Source organism: Pseudopodoces humilis, chromosome 24 (genome assembly GCF_049639895.1).
Source record: "Pseudopodoces humilis isolate 2021_Gansu_Grassland_sample_001 chromosome 24, ASM4963989v1, whole genome shotgun sequence".
Lineage (NCBI taxonomy): Eukaryota > Metazoa > Chordata > Aves > Passeriformes > Paridae > Pseudopodoces > Pseudopodoces humilis.
Window position 1 is genome coordinate 5,948,884 of NC_142223.1, and position 21,138 is coordinate 5,970,021.

General features: G+C 44.7%; 1 protein-coding gene across 1 annotated transcript in view; it reads left to right on the forward strand.

Annotated features, from left to right (window-relative positions):
* Positions 1-21,138, forward strand: part of ACAP3 (ArfGAP with coiled-coil, ankyrin repeat and PH domains 3) — a 69,474-nt gene that overhangs the window by 38,594 nt on the left and 9,742 nt on the right. The window contains exons 5-18 of the mRNA XM_088066536.1: positions 433-491; positions 1,689-1,872; positions 3,114-3,158; positions 3,406-3,501; positions 4,138-4,212; positions 4,732-4,743; positions 12,255-12,367; positions 14,549-14,600; positions 15,438-15,538; positions 16,094-16,205; positions 16,776-16,984; positions 17,465-17,534; positions 17,636-17,730; positions 18,895-19,109. Coding sequence (XP_087922662.1) covers positions 433-491; positions 1,689-1,872; positions 3,114-3,158; positions 3,406-3,501; positions 4,138-4,212; positions 4,732-4,743; positions 12,255-12,367; positions 14,549-14,600; positions 15,438-15,538; positions 16,094-16,205; positions 16,776-16,984; positions 17,465-17,534; positions 17,636-17,730; positions 18,895-19,109 — 1,438 coding nt within the window. The remainder of the gene's footprint in view (positions 1-432; positions 492-1,688; positions 1,873-3,113; positions 3,159-3,405; positions 3,502-4,137; positions 4,213-4,731; positions 4,744-12,254; positions 12,368-14,548; positions 14,601-15,437; positions 15,539-16,093; positions 16,206-16,775; positions 16,985-17,464; positions 17,535-17,635; positions 17,731-18,894; positions 19,110-21,138) is intronic.

Here is a 21,138-nt window from a genome sequence, read left to right on the forward strand (position 1 = left end):
CCGCTAAACTGGGAATTCCAGATGGGATTGGCACCGCCAAACCGGGAATTCCAGATGGGATTGACACCGCTAAACTGGGAATTCCAGATGGGATTGGCACCGCTAAACTGGGAATTCAGTATTGACCCCTCGCAGCCGGAATGTGAATGGAACTGCTCCTGGATGAGGAGTTCAGCAGGAATTCTGCACCTGGGAATGCTGCAGCTGTGGGGAAATGTTGGTGTTTATTCTGTCAGGCACTGAATAATGAACACCACGGAGCCCAGGAGCTGAGTCCCTCACTCTGAAGGTCTTCAAGAGCGCTCATGAATGTTCTGACTCCTCAACATTTCCATGCTGCAAAATAATTGATATTTTCCCTTTTTTCAAAATAATTGATATTTTCCATTTTTTCAAAATAATTGATATTTTGTCCCCTCTCCTCTTTTCCAGATCCTGTTTGACCAGGCCCAGAGGTCAGTCCGGCAGCAGCTGCACAATTTTGTCAAAGAGTGAGTGTTTGGTGTTTGTCTTTTCCCTTTGATTTTCAGTGTCCTGAGCTTCCCATTCCACATGTTCTGGGTGTGCTGGGAGCAGAACCAGAACCTCCCTGCAGGGCTGATCCTGCAGGACACATCCCAAAATCCATCTGCAGGGCTGATCCTGCAGGACACATCCCAAAATCCATCTGCAGGGCTGATCCTGCAGGACACATCCCAAAATCCATCTGCAGGGCTGATCCTGCAGGACACATCCCAAAATCCATCTGCAGGGCTGATCCTGCAGGACAAACCCATCCCAAAATCCATCTGCAGGGCTGATCCTGCAGGACAAACCCATCCCAAAATCCATCTGCAGGGCTGATCCTGCAGGACACATCCCAAAATCCATCTGCAGGGCTGATCCTGCAGGACACATCCCAAAATCCATCTGCAGGGCTGATCCTGCAGGACACATCCCAAAGTTCAGATCCCTGCAGGGCTGATCCTCCAGGCCAGAGACATCCCAAAGTTCAGATCCCAATGATAATAGTAATAAAACAAACCCAAAAATAATAAAAACAAACAAAAATTAAAAATGTCTTTCCCTACCAACTCTCTAAGGAAAGATTTGATTTAAGCTGGAGTTTTTCCTGCTGGACACGCTGGGCTGAACTGGGATCCCCCTCTTGGCCTGGTCACAGCCCCACTGGCCCCTCTCCACTCTTTAGTCTCACCTTCCTAACCCTGATTTCTGCCCATTTCTCCCCATTTCTCCCCGTTTCTTGTGCCCAGGGACGTGAGGAAGTTCAAGGAGACCAAGAAGACACAGGGGCTTTGAGGGCAGTGTGTAAAAATAATAAAATTAAACCAAAAATAATTAAAATAAAACAAAAAATAAAATAATAATAGTAGTAGTAATAGTAATAACAATAGCAATAATGGCAATAATAGTAATAATAGCAATAATAGTAATAGCAATAATAATAATAATAATAATAATAATAATGATAATAATAATAATAATAATAATAATAATAATAGTAGTGCCTTTCCCTACTAACTCTGTGAAGAAAGACTTGACTGAAGCTGGAGTGGACACGCTGGGATCCCGCTGGCACCTGGAGCAGGATCTTGGCCTGGCCACAGCCCCACTGGCCCCTCTCCACTCTTGTTTCCCACCTTCCTAACGCAGATTTGTGCCCCTTTCTCCCCGTTTGTGGTGCCCAGTGACGTGAGGAAGTTCAAGGAGACCAAGAAGCAGTTTGACAAGGTGCGGGAGGACATGGAGATCTCGCTGGTGAAGAACGCGCAGGCGCCGCGGCACAAGCCCCACGAGGTGGAGGAGGCCACGGGCACGCTGACCATCACCAGGAAATGCTTCCGGCACCTGGCCCTGGACTATGTGCTGCAGGTGGGAGAACTGGGATGCCTTCTGTCCCTAAAAACCACAGAGTCACGGGATGTGCGGATCCCAGCCAGGGATCAGCCTGCACAGAAGGGAGACATGAATACTTTGGATTTAATAATAAATGATTATGTAAAATAATATATTATGTTATTGCATTATTATATTAAATTTTATTATTATATTTATATTATATTATATTATATTATATTATATTATATTATATTATATTATATTATATTATATTAATATATAATTATATAAATTATACTATATATCATATAATCATATATATAATTATATTAAATGTATAATAAATATACATTCTATAATTATATTATAATATATTATTATACTATTATATTATATATATTATTATATTATATACTATATATAATAAATATATATTATATAATAATATTACATAATATCTATTATTTTAATACATTATATTAAAATATATTAAATATATTATAGATAAATTATTAATATATATTAATATATAATATGTATAATATATACTATATAATATATCATATGTATATATTAATATTAATATATATTAATATGTATTAAATTATATATGTTATAGAATATATATTATAAAATATATATTATATTATTTCTAAATATAAAATATGTTATTACATATAACATATTATTTAAATATTTAAATATAAAATAATATGTTATTACATTTTTAGATTTAATTCCATTATATAAATTTTTATCAATAACATGTTATTAAATTGTTCTTCTTTATTAATTAAAATATTTAATATTTATATATTTTTATATATATAAATATTATTATATAAAATAACATGCTATTGTATTTTTATATTAAATTATATAATATATAATTTATTATATAGAATAATATTTTTTTAAATTACTATAACAATTTATATTATATATAGATTATTATATGAAATAATATGTTACTCAATCATTAGATTAAATTATGGTATGAAATATTATTTGATATTTGAGATTATTTGGTCTCAGTAAGGGAAATAAAGAAACATTTCTCCAGCAGTGACTTTAACCAGTCCAGGTGAGAAAATCCACCTGTTGTGCATTTATTCCAGCTTTTATCACCAAAACCAACCTCACAGGCAATTCCCTGCTGAATAATTCAGGACTAATTTGTGCTGGATTTCTGGGGGTTTCCCAGTGGATTTGGGAGGTTCCTGGGCTGGATTTGCTGCTGGTGCTCAGAGGGGTGTCTCCATTTCCCCCCACAGATCAACGTGCTGCAGGCCAAGAAGAAATTTGAGATCCTGGATGCGGTAAGAGCCCTGAGTGTCTGCAGGAGAGGAGCCCTGGGTGCTCCTCAGGGAGCAAATCCAGCTTTTTTGGGGGATTTTCAGGATGCTGCTTTGCCTTCTCTGTGCCCACAGCAAAGCGGGAGGAAGGAGAAGGAGATGAGTTTGGGAAAGTAAAAGAGAAAGGGTTAAACCCATTTTTTTCTGGTGGGGAGAAAGGGCTGAGGGCTTTTCCCTCTGGCCCTGATGCAGCTGTTGTTTCTCTCCCCAGATGTTGTCCTTCATGCACGCCCAGTTCACCTTCTTCCAGCAGGGCTACAGCCTCCTGCACGAGCTGGACCCCTACATGAAGAAACTGGCCACGGAGGTGAGGGATGGGGCTCTGTGCACCCCAGGAGGTGAGGGACAGGCTCTGTGCACCCCAGGGGGACGGGGGGACTCCCCCTTTCCCGGGCAGCTGCTCCTCTGGCCACCAGGGAACGCCTGCAGCTTCATCCTGGGCTGCTGCATCACATCAAATGTGGCCTTTTGCCTCCTTTTTACCTCCTTTTTGCCTCCTTTTCACCTCTTTTTTTGCCCTTTCCTTACCTTCTTTTTTCCCTCCTTTTTTCCTCCTATTTTCCTCCTTTTCCCTTCCTTTCCCTTTTTTCCTCTTTCTTGCCTCCTTTCTGCCTCTTTTCCCCTCCTTTTTGCCTCTTTTCCCCTCCTTTTTCCCTCCTTTTCCCTTCCTTTTTCCCTTTTTGCTTCATTTTGGCTCTTTTTCACCTTGTTTTCCCTCCTTTTCCCCCGTTTTTCACCTCTTTTTCTGTCTTTTTTTTTGCCTCATTTTTGCCTCCTTTTTGCCTCATTTTCCTCTCCTTTTTGCCTCTTTTTTTCCTCCTTTTTTCCCCCTTTCCCCTCTTTTTCACCCCTTTTTGGGGCTTTGGGATATTGGGATGTCTGCTGCCATCCCAGACCAGTCTCCTCAATCTCCATCCTGACTTTTCCACCCGTTTTCCCTCAGCTGGACCAGCTGGTGATCGACTCTGCCGTGGAGAAGAGGGAGATGGAGCACAAGCACGCCCTGATCCAGCAGAGGGTGAGCCCTGGGTGTCTCCAGTTCAGGATTTTCCTGATTTTTCTGGCTGTGGGAGGCACGGGGATACACCAGGACCCCTCAGGCTTGGGCACCTGGCTGGATTGTGCCCTCTTCTGGCTTTTCCTTCCCCTTTTGCCTCCCCCTTTGCTGTTGAGGATTTGACCCCTGGAAATTCCTCTGGAAGACAGAGATGGGATTGATGAAAAGCAGCACAGAGCAGAGCTGGTTTTGGGGAAAGGGCAAATCTCTTCCCTCTCTGACAGCTCTGAGCTGAACATCCTCACTGCAATTCAGGATTTCAATTTTCCTGCCTGGAACTGTCCTGAGCTGCTTTTCAGCCTCTCTGTGGACACATTTAATTCCCTCTGCAGCCTTGATTTAAATCAAATTTTTCAAACTGAGGCATCTCAGATTTTCCACCCTTGGTGAGGATTTCCAAGCTGAAGGTTGCAGAAACATCAAACTAATTTATTTTTCTTTCCTTCCTCTTGTCCCTGCCTTGCTGCCCTGGCCCTGCAGACCCTCCTGCAGGTGAGTACCCACCAGGATTTCCTTCCCCTGGCATTTTTATCCCTCTGGATTTCCTGCTCCGGGTATTTACTGAGAGCAACACAAAGAAACCTCAGTGAAGTTGGCATTTTAAAGCCCAGCTTGAAGTGGGCTTGGTTTCACTCTCAGGGAAAGTGTTAAAATCAGATTTTTAATTCTGGCTGTGATGGTCACTTGTGGTTCAGCACTGAGGGGACAGCAAGCCTTGGCTGATTTTTTGGTGCCTGGAGATTTGAGGAGCTGGGCTTTGGTGGATGAATCACATCTGGCAGGCACTCAATATTCCATACCCAAAAATCAATATCCCAGGGATCAATATCTGCACTCAGACGGGATCTAAGGGGCCTCTAATGCTCTCCCTCCGAAATGGCACAAGCCACAAAATGGAAATTTGAACTGCGAGGAGTGACATTCCCTGGGCATGGATGAAGTCATGAGGGAGGGGTGAATCCATTTGTGACCCCTCAGCTGCCCTGGGAGCCATGACTTCATCCAGAGGGACTTGGAAAAATCTCTTCAGCCTGGATTTTCCACTTCAGCCCCTCCCTGGCCAGCAGGGAATGAAGCTTCCAAGAGGGACAAGGAGCAATTAGGCTCAGGATCGATCAGGATACAAAAGCCCAGAGCCTGGAAGGGACCTGAACATCCTCACTGCAATTTCACATTGCAATTTTCCTGCCTGGAACCATTTTCAGTCCCTCTGTGCTGCTGCTTCTCCCTTTGTGATGTACCAGGACCCTCTTTAAATAAGATTTTTATTTAAATCAAATCCTTAAAAAAGATTTCTGCTTAAATCAAGGCCGCTGATTTTTCTGTTTAAATCACCTGCCTTGATTTAAATAGGAATCTTCAAGCTGAGCCCACAAAACCCTGGAAAAACTTGTAGATTGTTGTGCTTAATTAGCGTGACGGCACAAATATCTTTATTTTCTCATTAGTGTTTCCCCAAGCAGCCTGCTAAGGGAGGAAATTTGGGTTAAATAATGTGTTTGAAGTGGTTTTGGGGTGGGGAACTGTGATTTTGAAGGCAGGGAATGGGATTGTCCTTGGCTCTCTGAGAGCCAAGTTCAGAAGGAAGTGATCCACAGCATTTTCTCTCGTTGTTGTTTTAATTAAAAGAAATCTGCTGGGAAAGGAAAATTCATCACAAAATCTGTTTTCTTTCAACGTGGAAAACACAGAGCTGGGAATTTTTCCCTGTGGGAAAAGAGGAGGGAAATGGGAATGTTTGAAGCAGGCCTTGCTCACAGGTCCTGTTTTTCCTGGAACCTTCTGCTGCACCGAAACTGAGGGGAGGGTGGCAGATTTTAGATTGGGAATTTGGGAAAAATTCTGCACTCAGAGGGTGCTCAGGTGTTGGAACAGGTGGAGTCCTCATCCCTGGAGTGTCCAAAAAATGTGTGGAGGGGGGACTTGGGGCGTGGTTTGGTGTGAGCACAGCAGTGCTGGAATTAATGGAGAGCTTTGCCACCTTTAATTCCATGATTTTAGGGACACGGCGCTCTCCAGAATCTACTTCCCAGCCTGGTTCCCATTCCCAGTCTGGAGCAGCTCGGGAATGGAGTGGAGAGCTCTGAGCCTCAGTGAGCCCAGCTGTGGGGAACAATCCTGGGCCCATCCAGCCCTTCCAGCACCCATTCCTGGGGCTGGAATTGCTGGAATTGGTGCCCACTGATTCCACTGATTCCTGGGGCTGCAATTGGTGCCCACTGATGCCTGCTGGAATCGGTGCCCACAGCAGTGCCTGGTTAATGGTTGGAATTAATGATCCTGGAGAGCTTTGCCACCTTTAATTCCATGATTTTAGTGACATGGGGCTATCAAAAACCTCCTTCCCAGCCTGGTTCCCATTCCCAGTCCGGAGCAGCTCGGGAATGGAGGGCTGTGAGCCTCAGCGAGCCCAGCTGTGGGGAACAATCCCGGGCTGGAAGCGCTGCCCCAAGGCTGGCTGTGCTCCAGGGGCCGGGCAGGGCGCACAAGCCGGGCTCTGTTGGCTCCCTGGGAGCGCATCCTGCTCTGCTCCCGGCCTCTCCCTGCCCTCCCCGCCAGCTGTATGCTAATTATGATAATTAAGCCAGCTCCGAGCTGATTGCCTCTCAATAGGAGGCTCGGGAAGGGGGGAGCAGGTGGTCCCCAAGGGCCACCAGGCGTCCTTTGCTCTGTGCCAGAGCCGGAGCTTCCCAAAAGGGAACGGGGGGAGGAGGGAAGGGAAAAAAGAGCTGCGAAAAGCAAATCCCTCCTTCGCTGCCAGCCCACGGGGATGCTGCTCTAGGAGGAGGGAGAGGACGCGGAGCTGCTCCTGCTCTCCAGGAAAGGCACCAGAGCCTCCTTCCCTCGCTCCTTCCCGAAAATGAAGATTTTTGGCAGGCTGGAATATCTCCTGGTAAGGAAAATCCCCAAAGTTTAGGGGTTGGGAAGGGGAATTGTGGCTGTGGGACTTTGGTGTGACCCCAAAGCCAAGCTTAGCTTTGCTGCTGGGTTTACCCCTGGGCTTTGGAAAGCTCTGGAGCAGGGAGAGCCTCTGGCACCGGGAAAACAGGGAGACAAAAGGGTTTGCGAGTGGGATTTGGCCTCCAAATTCCCAAATTCCGGCTGCCTCGGAGGGGCTGGGATTGTCTTTGGATTTACAGAGCCAGAAAAGCTGGGAATTTACACACCAGCAGAGGACACGGGAACGTTGTGTTTGTGCGTGTGTGAGGGGTGTGTGTGCACCTTTAGGGAATGGGAATATTCCTTTGGGATTATTTTGTTGGGAATCAAACAGCCCAAACTGGGCACAATTCCCAATTCTCCTCCAGGAGTTTTTCCATGCCTGGCCGTGTAAATAATGCAGTGAGAGTGGAAATTATGTCATTGTTCAATACTGAGCATTATTGATCACTCCAAGAGGATTCTTTGGGATAAATTCTTTGTCTTCCAAGAGGGAAAGCATTCCCTGTTTTGCTGCTGATGGAAAACAAAATGATAATAAAATAAAATGCGGCGGTTTGGTGGTAGGAAATATTTTTATTTTGGTATCTAAACTCAGCTGAACTGAAATGATTCCCTGCCTGTGCTTGCTGAGGTTTGGGGGGGAAGGGGGGTTTCAATCTGTAAAAATCAAGTTGTTGCAGAGAAAATTCTGTTTTATTCAGCATTATTTCAGCCTGGAATGGATAACTGAGGGAATAAGGCTGTGGATTTTCAGGGAATTTCAGGAAGAATCACTCTTGCTGCAGAGATTGTGTTTATTGGAAAGGTTTTGAAGCAAGTGTTGGTGCTTTAGAGAGAGGTTTGATCTGCTTGCAGCCAGGGCTTGTGATTTTGGGGGTAGGAATGAACCTTGAAGTGAGACCTCCCTGCTCCAGTGGGTATGGAAAGCTCCTTCCATAGAAAATTCCCTCCTCCAAAGATTCTGAGCTGGCTCCAGCTTCACTCTCCACGTGAAATCTGCTCGCTGGAGCTGGAGGGGGTTTGGATTTAATAATTTCCTTTGCACAAGGAAGATTTTTGCACAAAATGCTCCTTCTAGAGGGGCGATTGGAGGAACTCTTCTGGGTCTGGAACTGGACAGGGAATTTCCTGGATGAGCCACGAGGCCGCCTTCAAATTGGATTTTCTCCCCTTTTTTTTTTTTAATCTCTTTTCCTTTTAATTCATTCCTGAGCCCATCTGTGCCCATGCTGGTTTTTTAATTCCCATTTGCAGCTTGGAAATCATCCCCATGAATGTCCTTTTTATTCCCCCCATCCCTCTGGATGTGTCCTGCGAATGTGTCCCTTCCTTGCTGCTCAGTGGGGTCATTCCCGAGGGATCTCAGCTCCCAGGCTGGGAATTCAGGCTGACAGCCCCAGGAACACGATCCCAGGGATTTCCTGGGAAGCACAGATTGATGTCTCATCTGGGAATGTGTCCCATTCCTTGGAGCAGAGCGATCCTGCCTGGCTCTGCTCTTGCTGTCTCAGATCCCAATCCTGGGAAATCTTTTCTGTGTCAGGAATTCGTAGACAAGGAGGTGATAAATGCAGAGTGAATAAATCAGTCCAGAGAGTGTGGGAAGGGTTCAGGAAAAGGTTGGTTAGTAAAATCCTGCAGGAAAATGCTAAAAATCCTGCAGGAAAATGTTCAAATCCTGCATTAAAATCTTGCTGTATTTTAGGGATAAATCTTAGAAGGGAAAGGAGAAAGAGGGAGAAGGTTTTCCACTGCATCCCTTGGGAGTCAGAGCTGCTGCTCTGCCAGCCAGGACCTTTCCATTATTCCCAAGAATTAACAGGATCCAAATTTTCAGTGGATAAAACAGGTCCAGGGACACACTAAAAGCAGCAGTGAGTGGGGAGAGTTCAAGAAAAGGTTTCTTTATTAAAATCCTGCATTCAAATATTGCTGTATTTTAGAGATAAATATTGCTCTATTAGAAGGACCTTTCCATTATTCCCAAGAATTAAGAGGATCCAGGTTTTCCAGGGACCCATTAAAAGCAGGTTTGGCACTTGAGGGGGTTCGTGCTCAGACATTTGGGATCTCCTCAGCCAGAGTCCAAACCATGGCATCAGCTCTCAAGAAATGGTCTGATAATTATTTTTTCCAGACATTTGCAGTGGCTGTGGGGAGAAAATTCCCTGTCTGGGCTGGGACAGGAGCTGGTGTAGGAATCTCACATTTTAAACTGGAATTTGCCCAGTTTTTGTCATGTTTTTCCCTTTCAGACATCTCTGTCCATCCCCCTTTAGGCCTTGGCCTGGCTGAGAACAGGAAAATTCACCTGATCACGGGGATAAATTCAGATTTTTCTCTCCCCTTTCCCTTCATTCGTGTCTCAACACTCCCCAGGGCTTCGTGGCAAAGATTTCAGGCGCTCCCAGCAGTGGGATGGAACAAAGTGTCCCTGAGGCTGCTGGGCAGACTGGTCCTTCTCCCCTCATTTTGGGTGAAACTGGAGTCATTCTTTGCAATTTTAAAAAGTTTAGTAAGGGATAAAAGGGACAATATTTAGTGCTGGTCATGTATTTATCACATTACTCTTTATAGTATTGTTTTTATATATTAACAATATAATATTGTATTATATTAACTATATTAGATGATGTATATGATATTATAATATTATATAATAGGTTATAAATATATTATATATTTATAATTTACTGTTTTTATGCACAGTACATATAAAAACTAACAAATGATACTGTATCAAAAAGCAGTTAAAAGAGACTACAAATGATATCATATCAAAACCTTTGTAATCAAGAATAACTTGCAAAAGCCAACTATGTTGCCATTTAGAACAATTTGTAGCTGATTTCCAAATCCACCTCCCAGCTCTGGGCACTGCTCTGCACTCAGGAATTTTTGGGGATTGGAAGGGAAGTTTTGAGCAGCAGGAAAAGGAACAGAATTTGGCCCGGGGCTCCTTCCCTGAGCCACCTTTGGGGTGGGTTTTGGGGTGGAATGTTCCCAAAGTGCGGCTCAGGGCTCTCCAAAGGCAAGGATCCTTTGGAATCCATGGAAATCCTGTGGGATTTCCCCTTCCCAGCTCCAATCCCAGGGCTGCAGGTGTTCCAAATCCCAGCTCATCCAGGTTAAACTCACACCTGGCTTGGCTGCACTGGTTTTTACTGGATTTACTGGTGGGGCCCATCTGTTCCTCCTGCACTCCTCAGCATTTATCCTCATTTCCACCCGGGAAATGATGGATTCAGGAGGAGGCAGGGGATTGTATTTACACCTTCCCCCTGATTTTAACTCTTCCTCAAAGTGAGGCACAGCCCTTAAAAAATTTCCCTTAAAAAAATTCCCTTAAAAAATTCCCATAAAAATGGGCACTTTGCAGCTTTTACTGAGCTTTTTGGGATGTTTGTGTTTTTCACCACGAGCCCATGCAGACACAAATCAGTGCAGATCCTCATCAAACTCCTGGAATTGTCAGTTTGGAGCAGCCCCACGAAAATCTAGCATCCACGAGCCGCCGGGAAAATCCCTGCTGGGGCTTTGCACCGTGGATGTGAAAGATCTGAGAGGGAAAAACTGAGCAGAAACCCCTGGACTGGGTACCTTGCAGCACTTTCCAGGGCTGGACTGAGCATCCTGCTCCTTTTCCAGGAGTTCCTCCATCCTGTCCCGTTGGATCTGCTCCTCCTGGATCCGTGTTATTCTTGTCCTGACACCTCCCAGGCACATTTGTGGAAATAACTCATCTTCATGAGAGCTGAGTGCTTGTTGCCAGGCAACAGAGCATCTCCAGGGGCTGCTGCCGAGCCGGGAATGGCATTTAGAGGGTCTTGGAACCTTTGGAATATTTGTGCTGGAGAGGGAAGCGGCATCGGCAAGCAGCCGTGGTGTGCCGCGGGGCACAGGAGCGGTTTCGCTTTCCTGACCTAATTTCTCTTGGGAACGAGGCAGAAAATGGCCTCAGGGGTGAGGATGCCGAGCTGGAGAGCAGCTGCTCTACCCTCTGCTCCGTGTCCTGCTCCCCAGCTGCCAGAAATGTCAGCATCCATGAGCTCTGGCTGGGGTGACAAATCGCCTCTGACTGGTGCCACAGGGAGGTGGCATCCAAGGACAGCTTGGGAATGGCAAAGCCTTGGGATTTCAGCTTTTCTATTTTCCATGGATTTGTAACCCTGCAGCTCTTCAGTGCAGAACTCTACACTCCACACACAGTGGGAGCTGCTGCCTTCCCATTTTGGGCAGACACAGCAATTCCTCTCCTGGCCTGGGAATCAAGGACACCTCACTGCCCCAGGCCTGAGAGATGGAAACAAAAGTGAGTTGGGGGCAGCAAACTTGGGGTAAATTCCTTCATTTCCTGAAGCTGGAATTGGAGGATTAACCCCCAATCTGCAAATGGACCCACCTTAAAAAAGGATAAAAACCCATGAGCCGTGGTTCATTTTGGGTGGTTTTGTCTGCCCTAAATGCACCTGAAGGCCCTTTGATAAATAGAACTGCTTTTTATTCCCTTAATTTTGTCTGGCCTCTGTTTTTAGGTAGCCCCAAAAGGCATCACTGGGGCTCTGGAATTCTCCCCTTTTCCTCCTGGGCCAAGGCTGGGGCTGGGTCCATCCTGGCTCCCTGCAGCGCCATCACCTCACTCTGTGAGCACCCCCTGCTTCATTTCCCGCCTCAGCCTGACCCAAATATTGGGAATTTTCAGCGCTCCTGAGGATAAACCCTTCTGATTTTCTCCTCATAAGCTGCCAGGGGAGGGAAATGCAGCATGTCCAGCACTTTGTTACAAAAACAGGGATAAATAAATTTGCTGGGATGGGAATAATCCATTACTGCACCTCAGGGACTGATGGCTCCGAACTTGGGGATTTTGGCAGATTTGTCTCTTTTTGATGTTTTATTGAACCATTTCCATCCTGATCCCAGAAATCCTGTCAGAGTCAGGAATCCTGTCCAAAACTTCGAGATTTTGGCAGATTTGTCTCTTTTTGATGTTTTATTAAACCATTTCCACCCTGTACCCAGAAATCCTGTCAGAGTCTGAGTCTCTTTCCTTTTTCCAGGACTTCTCCTACGATGACTCCAAGGTGGAGTTCAATGTGGATGCCCCCAATGGGGTGGTGATGGAAGGTTACCTCTTCAAGAGAGCCAGCAACGCCTTCAAAACATGGAACAGGTGAGAAAGAATTCAAATTTCACCTGATCTTCGGGCTGAGACTCTGCACACTTCCCTTCTAGTGAGATCTTAGCATCACTGGAAGGATTTTGAGCTAAAAGATGAATCATTCAAATCATTAAAATTAGGTTGGTTTGAGAATTTTTGCAGTTTTAGTGTTTTTCACAATGGAATAATGACCAGGATCCTCCTAAGGAAGAGAGGGCCCAGTGCATTTATAGCAATTTACAGGAATTAAAATGCTTTTATAGCAATTTTGAGGAATTAAAGTGCATTTCTAACAATTTAGGGAAATATTCCAACGCAGGGAATGTTCCAGGAGGATCCAACCTGTCCATTTTGGGGTGGGGAGATGTGAGAATTGTGAATTCACATGTGTGAATTTGTGCTGCCAGAAATGGCTTTCCGTGCCCTGAGCCTGCCTTTAGGAGTGGAGAAAATTCCATCTGGGAGCTCCTCTGGAGTTGCCAGAGATGTGGAAAAGTGGGAGCAGAGCTTCACCTTCCACCCCTCCTCGATATTTTTGTGTTTGGGATCTCCTGAGAGGGTCAGGAGTGGTTGTGCAGAAAGATTCTGACTCTTCTGGGGAGTTTCTGATGCCTGGGATCGATGCTGGTTTCAGCCACGTTCCCTCCTCTCACACAACAGGGAATGAGACAAGAATTGGGGATCTTTTAATTGGCCATGGGATCCACACAGGGCATCCAGCATGGCTGGGCTGTGCTTAGGCTTTGGAATAGATACATGAAATAAATAAATTAATTAAAAGCTTCAACAAACTGGTTTTATGTACAGAAACTGCCTTTGTTTGCATGGAAAAAAAGGGCTTGGAATTAGAGATTTTTGAAAGGGTTGGATAAGAATTCCTTCTCTTCAAATCTTTCCGACGTTGAGGAGATTCCAGGGAAATTTAACATCAGTCCTTGTCCCTCAGGCTCTCTGGCAGGGAGGGAGGGAGCAGCTCTAAGGCTCTGCTGGGGTTCAGAGCTGTGGGGAGGTGTCTGGGCTGAGTTTTTATGAACATTTCAGGATTTCCTGCTCCGTGTTTCCCTTGATCCAGCCTTGATCCATAGCTGCTTCCATCACACCACGTGTGGAGCAAATGCCATCCCAAAATGTGCCAGGTTAATCCAAGATCTTGGCTCTTGGGACAGGATTTGCCTGGAGTTATTCCTCTCCCCTAGAAACTCCCTGGGAATTCATGGATCCCTCCAAAGGGTGCTTATCCTGGAGGGAACACCATCCTCTTCAGCCTCAGCGGCTCCTAGTTTGTTCCCTACCCTCAAATCCCAATTTTCTTCCTGAAATCCTTCCCCAGCCCAGTCCCAGCGGGCAGCAGCCTGCCACAGCTCTGTCCCTGTCTTCATTCCCACCCACAGCCAGCTATTCCCAGCTTTTCCCAGCTCCTGGAGCCCACTCATCACCTCCTCGCTGTGCTCAGCTTCTCCCTCTCCCTGGAGCAGCAAAATCCTCCCCAAATCCCAAAATATCCTGACTTGGAGTGGAGCTGAGCGCAGCCTCTCTGAACCTCCTCAGCTCATCCAGCTCATCCCACACAGATGGAACACCCTCCAGTCACCTGGATTTTCCCATTTTTACCCCACATCTGTCAAATTATTTTATCTGTTTGATGTTTCAGCCGTGACAAAAGGCAGAGAATTCTGTTTTATCTCCTTTTCCCTGACAATTTTTTATTGTTTTTTGCCAGCAGAGCAAAAATTTACATTCATGTGTAATCCATGAATGACTCTGTGCTCAGGTATTCCAGTGTTTTCTTCCTGCTGGGAATGTTTTTCTCTGCTTTCCCTGAAGATGATCAGGTTGTTAAATAAATTAAATGATTTTTAATGGAGGCTCCAACAGAGCCTTGGAGCTGCTCTCTCCTTCCCTGCCAGGGAGCCCGAGGGACAAGGAATGACACCAGATTTCCCTGGAATTCCCTTCCCCTGCCTCCTCAGCACCAGGGGAAGCTTCAAAGAGAAGGAATTCTTATCCAACCCCTTCAGAAATCTCTAATTCCAAGCCTTATTTTTTTTTCCCATGCAAAAAACAAGCAGTTTTTGTGCACAAACAGTTCATTGGTGTATTTTATTTATTTATTTCATCTATTCCAAAACCTCATTAAAATTGTAATTTTTAATGGGAAAGCCCTGATGTCTGTGTGTGTCTGTCCCCCCTCAGGAGGTGGTTTTCCATCCAGAACAGCCAGCTGGTCTACCAGAAGAAGCTAAAGGTCAGTGGGGCTGCCCCAGGTGACAGCAGGGGATTAACCAAGTGGTTAATTAATTAATTAACCAACTGCTTCATTAACCAACTGCTTGGCTGGGGGGTCCTGCAGGGAGTGGGGATTTAGGTCAGAGGGACAGCAAGGCCACAAGCATGCTCCAGGGTTGGAAAAGGGCAGGAAATATTTATTAAAGAATTCTTTATTAAAGAATTGCTTATTAAGTAATTCTTTCATTTGGATTCGATCTTCCTGCTCAGTGCAGGCGGCTGGGGAGGTGCCCAGCAAACCTGACGTGATCTTGGGTGATTTTATTCCCATAAAATCCCTTCCTGTGGCCCTGGAGTTACCTGGGGAGAGGCTGGCTCTGCTCTCTGCACACTCAGCTTGGGCCAGGAGGGGCTGGGAGGGAGTCTGGCAGCTTGGGCAGGAGTTTGGGGGGTTTGGGAAGGAATTTGGGAGCTTGGGCAGGAGTTTGGGGGGTTTGGGAAGGAATTTGGGAGCTTGGGCAGGAGTTTGGGGGGTTTGGGAAGCAATTTGGGAGCTTGGGCAGGAGTTTGGGGGGTTTGGGAAGCAATTTGGGAGCTTGGGCAGGAGTTTGAGGGGTTTGGGAAGGAGTTTGCGGTGTTTGGGGGGTTTGAGCAGGAGGTTGAGAGGGTTTGGGGAGCTTGGGAAGGAGTTTGGAGGGTGTGGGAAGGATTTGGAGAGTTTTGGGCAGGAATTTGGGGGATTTGGGCAGGAGTTTGGAGTTTTTGGGTAGGAGGGAGTTTGGAGGGTCTGGGCAGGAGTTTCTCAGTTGTGCCCCAGCCCCTCCAAGCCCCCCCAAGCCCTGCTGTGTCCCCCCAGGATGTCCTGACCGTGGTGGTGGAGGACCTGAGGCTCTGCACGGTCAAACCCTGCGAGGACATCGAGAGGAGGTTTTGCTTCGAGGTCGTCTCCCCCACCAAGTGAGTTTGGGGCTCCCCAGGGCTCCCTGGGCTGGGCTGAGATTTGAGCAGAGGCTGCCCTGGCCTGCTAAATTTTGTCTGGGAGATGCCAGAATCCCTGGGAAGTTCCTCAGACTTCCCCAGAAGCTGGATCTGATTGTATAACTATATCTATTATATTATTTATATAGCATTCATTATTTCTGTTGATAATTTATACTTGATAGATAATGCCCAATTCTATCATGCCCAGCTTTTAAAAACAGTTTCCAGACTTGCCTGGAGGGTTTGGATTGGGAGCACCTCTGGCTGTCCAACCTTGTGGGGTTTATTTTTACCTGGAAAGTTTGGAGAGGGAACACCCCAACCTTGTGGGGTGAATTTTGGCTGGAAAGTTTGGAGTGGGAACACCTTTGACTGTCAACTTTGTAGGGTTAATTTTTACCTGGAAGTTTTGGAGAGGGAACACCCCAAGCTTGCGGGGTTAATTTTTGCAATGCCTGTGCTGAGGATGAAGAGGAACAGCCTGACCCCAAATATCCCCTGTGGTTTTTGGCTCCCCTCCCTGCTCTCCAGGAGCTGCATGCTGCAGGCTGACTCCGAGAAGCTGCGCCAGGCCTGGATCCAGGCTGTGCAAGCCAGCATCGCCTCTGCCTACCGGGAGAGCCCCGACAGCTACTACATTGAGGTGAAGGAGGAAAAGCCAGAATTCCCTGTTCCCTTCGTCAGCTTGATGCCTTGGAGTGGCTGCCTGGAACAGAGGCCGGGCAAGGTTAAGAGAATAAAACTGGGAATTTATTGACGGCCTTGGCCAGTCAGAAAGTGACACCCAAGATGGACAATGGTCACGGGTTTTTAGACAATTATAAGTTTGTTTATTTATTTACATACCAGGGGTTAAACCTCCAATTCCAGCTTCAGGAAATGAAGGAATTTACCCCAAGTTTGCTGCCCCCAACTCACTTTTGTTTCCATCTCTCAGGCCTGGGGCAGTGAGGTGTCCTTGATTCCCAGGCCAGGAGAGGAATTGCTGTGTCTGCCCAAAATGGGAAGGCAGCAGCTCCCACTGTGTGTGGAGTGTAAAGTTCTGCACTGAACCTCTGCAGGGTTACAAATCCATGGAAAATAGAGAAGCTGAAATCCTAAATTACCATCCCACTCCTTCAGAGCCACTCCAAGGCATCAAACTAAGCCCAGTTCAGTCTCCTCCAGGTGTGTTCGAGGTGTTCATATCCTGATTTCTTGCTTTTCCCTGCAGAGGCTGGACAGAACAGCCTCCCCCTCCACCAGCAGCATCGACTCGGCCACGGATTCCCGGGAGCGCGGCGGGAAGGGGGAAACAATCCTGCAGAGAGTGCAGAGCGTCCCTGGGAATGACCAGTGCTGTGACTGTGGGCAGCCAGACCCTCGCTGGGCCAGCATCAACCTGGGCATCCTGCTGTGCATCGAGTGCTCCGGGATCCACAGGTGCTGCTGGGCTGCGGGATTCCAGGGGGAAATCCCAGGAAAACAGCCAGGGATTGAGTGCAGGGGTCTGGGCAGAATGGCCAGAGATGGACTAAAAGATTCCTAGGAAAAATGGCCAGGGATGGAGTGCAGGATCCCAGGAAAAATGGCCAGGGATGGAGTGCAGGATCCCAGGGAAAAGAGGCAGGGATGGAGTGCAGGATCCCAGGGAAAATGACCAGGGATGGAGTGCAGGGTCCCAGGGAAAATGACCAGGGATGGAGTGCAGGATCCCAGGGAAAGTGGTGGAGCTGGAATTGCAGCTGATGCAGTTTGTGCCGAGAGATCCAGCAGGAATTGTCACTGTGTGGTTTCTATGCACAGCACCCCTGGTTTAGCTCCATCTGCACAGAGATAAAGAACTGGACTAACCTCATTAGGGAAATTCTGGGATTCTGGAATTGTAATAATTTTTGGATTTTCTTCCTCTTGGCTGAGCAGGAGCCTGGGTGTTCACTGCTCCAAGGTCCGATCCCTCACGTTGGATTCCTGGGAGCCGGAGCTGATCAAAGTGAGTGCTGGATTTTACCAGCCAGGCAGAAATGGTGGGAATCCAGGGATTCCCTGGAATTTCTCAGAGGCTTTAACCTCCTCCCTGAATTTCACTTTCAGCTGATGTGTGAGCTGGGCAACAGCACCATGAACCAGATTTACGAGGCACAGTGTGAGGAGCTGGGGCTGAAGAAACCAACAGCAGGGAGCTCCAGGTGAGCTGTGCCCCAAAATCCATAGAAAAGCAGGTTCAGGGGTCCCCACAGCAGCCCCACTGCCACCAAATCCATGGAAAACCAGGTTCAGAGGGCTCCAAACGCCTCAGGTACCCCCATCCCATCCCACTCACTGAACTGGGCTCTCATGGAGGTCAGTGGGATGTTGGAATGTTCCTGGGAACCAGGAATTGCAGGATTTGCCCCCGATTTGGGGGGTATCCCAAATATCTAAAGCTTGTGGTGGTACCTGGGGCTGAACATCTCGTTCCACTCAACCCCTGCACCTTTTGGTCAAGCTTTGCAACAACCAAAAAAAAAGAGACAATTTTAAGTTGGAGAAATGGGAATTTTGGGCCTCAGGTGGACAAAATACCCCAGAGCAGCAGCTCCATCCCCTCGTGGCTGCTTTGGGCAAGTCAAGTACCCCCAAATCCATGAAAAACCAGGCTCCAAATGCCTCAGGTACCTCATCCCATCCCACTCACTGGGCTGGGCTCTTGGGGGGCGTTGGAACATGCCTGGGAACCAGGAATTGCAGGATTTACCCCCAGTTTGGGACCTCCCAAATTCCTGAAGCACCTGGGGCTGAACATCTCAGTCCACCCTCAACCACCCCCTTTTGGTTGTGTTTTGAAATGGGACAAGTTTTAAGTTTGAGAAATAGGAATTTTAGGCCTTGGGTGGACAAAACGCCCCAGAGCAGCAGCTCCATCCCCTCATGGCTGCCTTGGGCAAGGCCAGTTCTCTCAGAGGGCTGAAATGCCTCATTTGAAAGTTTCAGAAATTGGGGATTTTAGGCCTTGGGTGGACAAAATGCCCCAGAGCTCCATCCCCTCATGGCTGTTTCAGGCAAGCCCAGCTCCCTCTGGAAAGGCAGGTCCAGAGACCTCAAAAAGTCTTTTTAAAGTTTGAGAAAAATGAATTTTAGGTGGACAAAACGCCCCAGAGCAACAGCTCCATTTTCATATGGCTGCATTAGGCAAACCCAGCTCCTTCCAGAAAGGCAGGTTCAGAGGGCTGAAATGCCTCATTTGGAAGTTTCAGAAATTGGGGATATTAGGCCTTGGCTGGACAAAATGCCCCAGAGCAGCAGCTCCATCCCCTCGTGGTGGGTTTGGCCAGATTCTCTAAATTGCCGTTCCTGTGCTGCCCCTCCCTCAGGCAGGACAAGGAGGCCTGGATCAAGGTGAAGTACGTGGAGAAGAAGTTCCTGAGGAAGCTGCCGGGCGGGGAGGTGCTGGCGGAGAGCGAGCGCAAACCGCGGCGCTGGTGCGTCAAGAAGTGCCAGAGACACAACAGCAGCTCCAGGGCGCCCACGGCACGCAGGAAATACCGCCAGGAACCGGGCAATGCCTCCCCCGCCATGCTGGCCTCAGGTGAGCACCTCCCGCTGGCCCTGCCAAAACACGGCTCCTGCTTGGGAACATTCACTAGTCCTTAATTATATATATATATCTTTTATTCATTCATTGATTTATTATATCTTTAGATTATATTTTTTATTCTATTTTATTCCATTTATTTCTATTTATTCCATTTTATTATATTATATTTATTATAAATAATATATATTTAATATATATTATTTCTATAGAATCTATTCTAATAAATAATAAATTATAATAAATAATATATTAGTAATATTAATATTATTATACAAGATATAATATATATTTGTTTATCTACTTAATAATGTATTTAATAATAAATATAACAAATAATATATATTTATATTTATAATTACATATATTTATATATTATTATGTATAATGTTTATATATACACTATATAAACAATAATATATAATATTCATATATAAATTATATATATTATATTATAATATATTATATAGATATCTATATAAACTAATAATATATAATATTTATATAATAATGTATTATATTTATATATTCATATCATATATTAGATATAAAATATATATAATATAATAAATAACATTATAAATAGTAAATTGTATAAAATTTTATATAAAATGATATATAATGTGAAATTCTATTATGATATTTAAATAATAAATAATAATATATTATATAAAATAATAAGTTTTAATTTAATAATAAATATTAAGTTACATATTGTATCAATGTAATGTTAATGGTAAATTATAATAATAACTTAATGCATTTTAAATAACATTTAATTTAATAATTTTTAATAAGGGATGAAAGGGACAGTGCTGGGTGCTTGCTAAGCTGCCAGAGGCACACCAGTTAGCTTTAAACAATTTTCTTACCCAATTTTTCATTGCATTTGGTTAAATGCATATTGATGAGGATTTTATATATTCAAATTTGCCTTTGAGTTCCATGTTCTGGGAATTCTGCTTGGTTCGACCCTTGTCCTGAGTTCCTAAAGCACGTGTCACACTGCAGGTGGAATTTAGGTATTTTATATCTTCACAAGGTGGTTTTTGGTAGGGTCAGTGGTAAATTCCTCCTTGCATTCCTTCTTTCACTGTTAATTTTCCTGCTGCTTTTCAATACAGATAAGATGCTCCACACATGCATTAAATCACCATCAGCTATTTTACAAAATTATCTGAATTATTCTCACCATTGTCAGCTATTTTCACAAATAAAAGCATTAGCTACTTCTGTAAAAGTTAATATTACACACAGTCTCCATCTTAATATTTACTATTTATTATTAATATTTAATTTTAGTGTTTTACCAAAGCCAAAATATTTCTATATATATAAACATAGTTATAAATGTATAAATAAATGTACATATTTATAATATTTATAATATTTATAATATTTATAATATTTATAATTTAGATTTAAATTTATTTTTAGATTATAAAATTATATTTATAGATTTATAGGTAATTAATGATATCTTAAAACAATTAAATGATCAATTAAATGGCTGGTAAGAAATAGTAATTAAATAACTAATTTAGACTATTACTTATAATACGTAATTTATAATAATTTATAAAAGTTATAAATGATAGTGTTTAAAAATAAACTTATTAACTATATTATATATAATTTATTTATCACACTTAATGCATATATTATATAATATGCATTTATCACACTAATATATACAAGCTACACAGGGTTAGGTGATAAATTATATTATATTGAAGCAGTTAAAAGTGGTTATAAACTGTACTATATCAAAATCGTTGTGATTAAAAATAATAATTTGCAAAAGCTAACAGAACATAGAAAAAGCCAACAATGCATGGTTATTAATAAAATAAATATTTATAAATAAGTATCCCCAAATCCCTGGGATCCCCGTTCCCTTCCGGGACCTGCCACAGCTGTGAGCGAAATTGCACAAATTGTGGTTTTTAAAGCCATTTCCTGATGTTTTGCAGCTGTTCAAGGAGGTTCCTGTGGCTCGAGGGGATCACCAGGGTGACCCTGT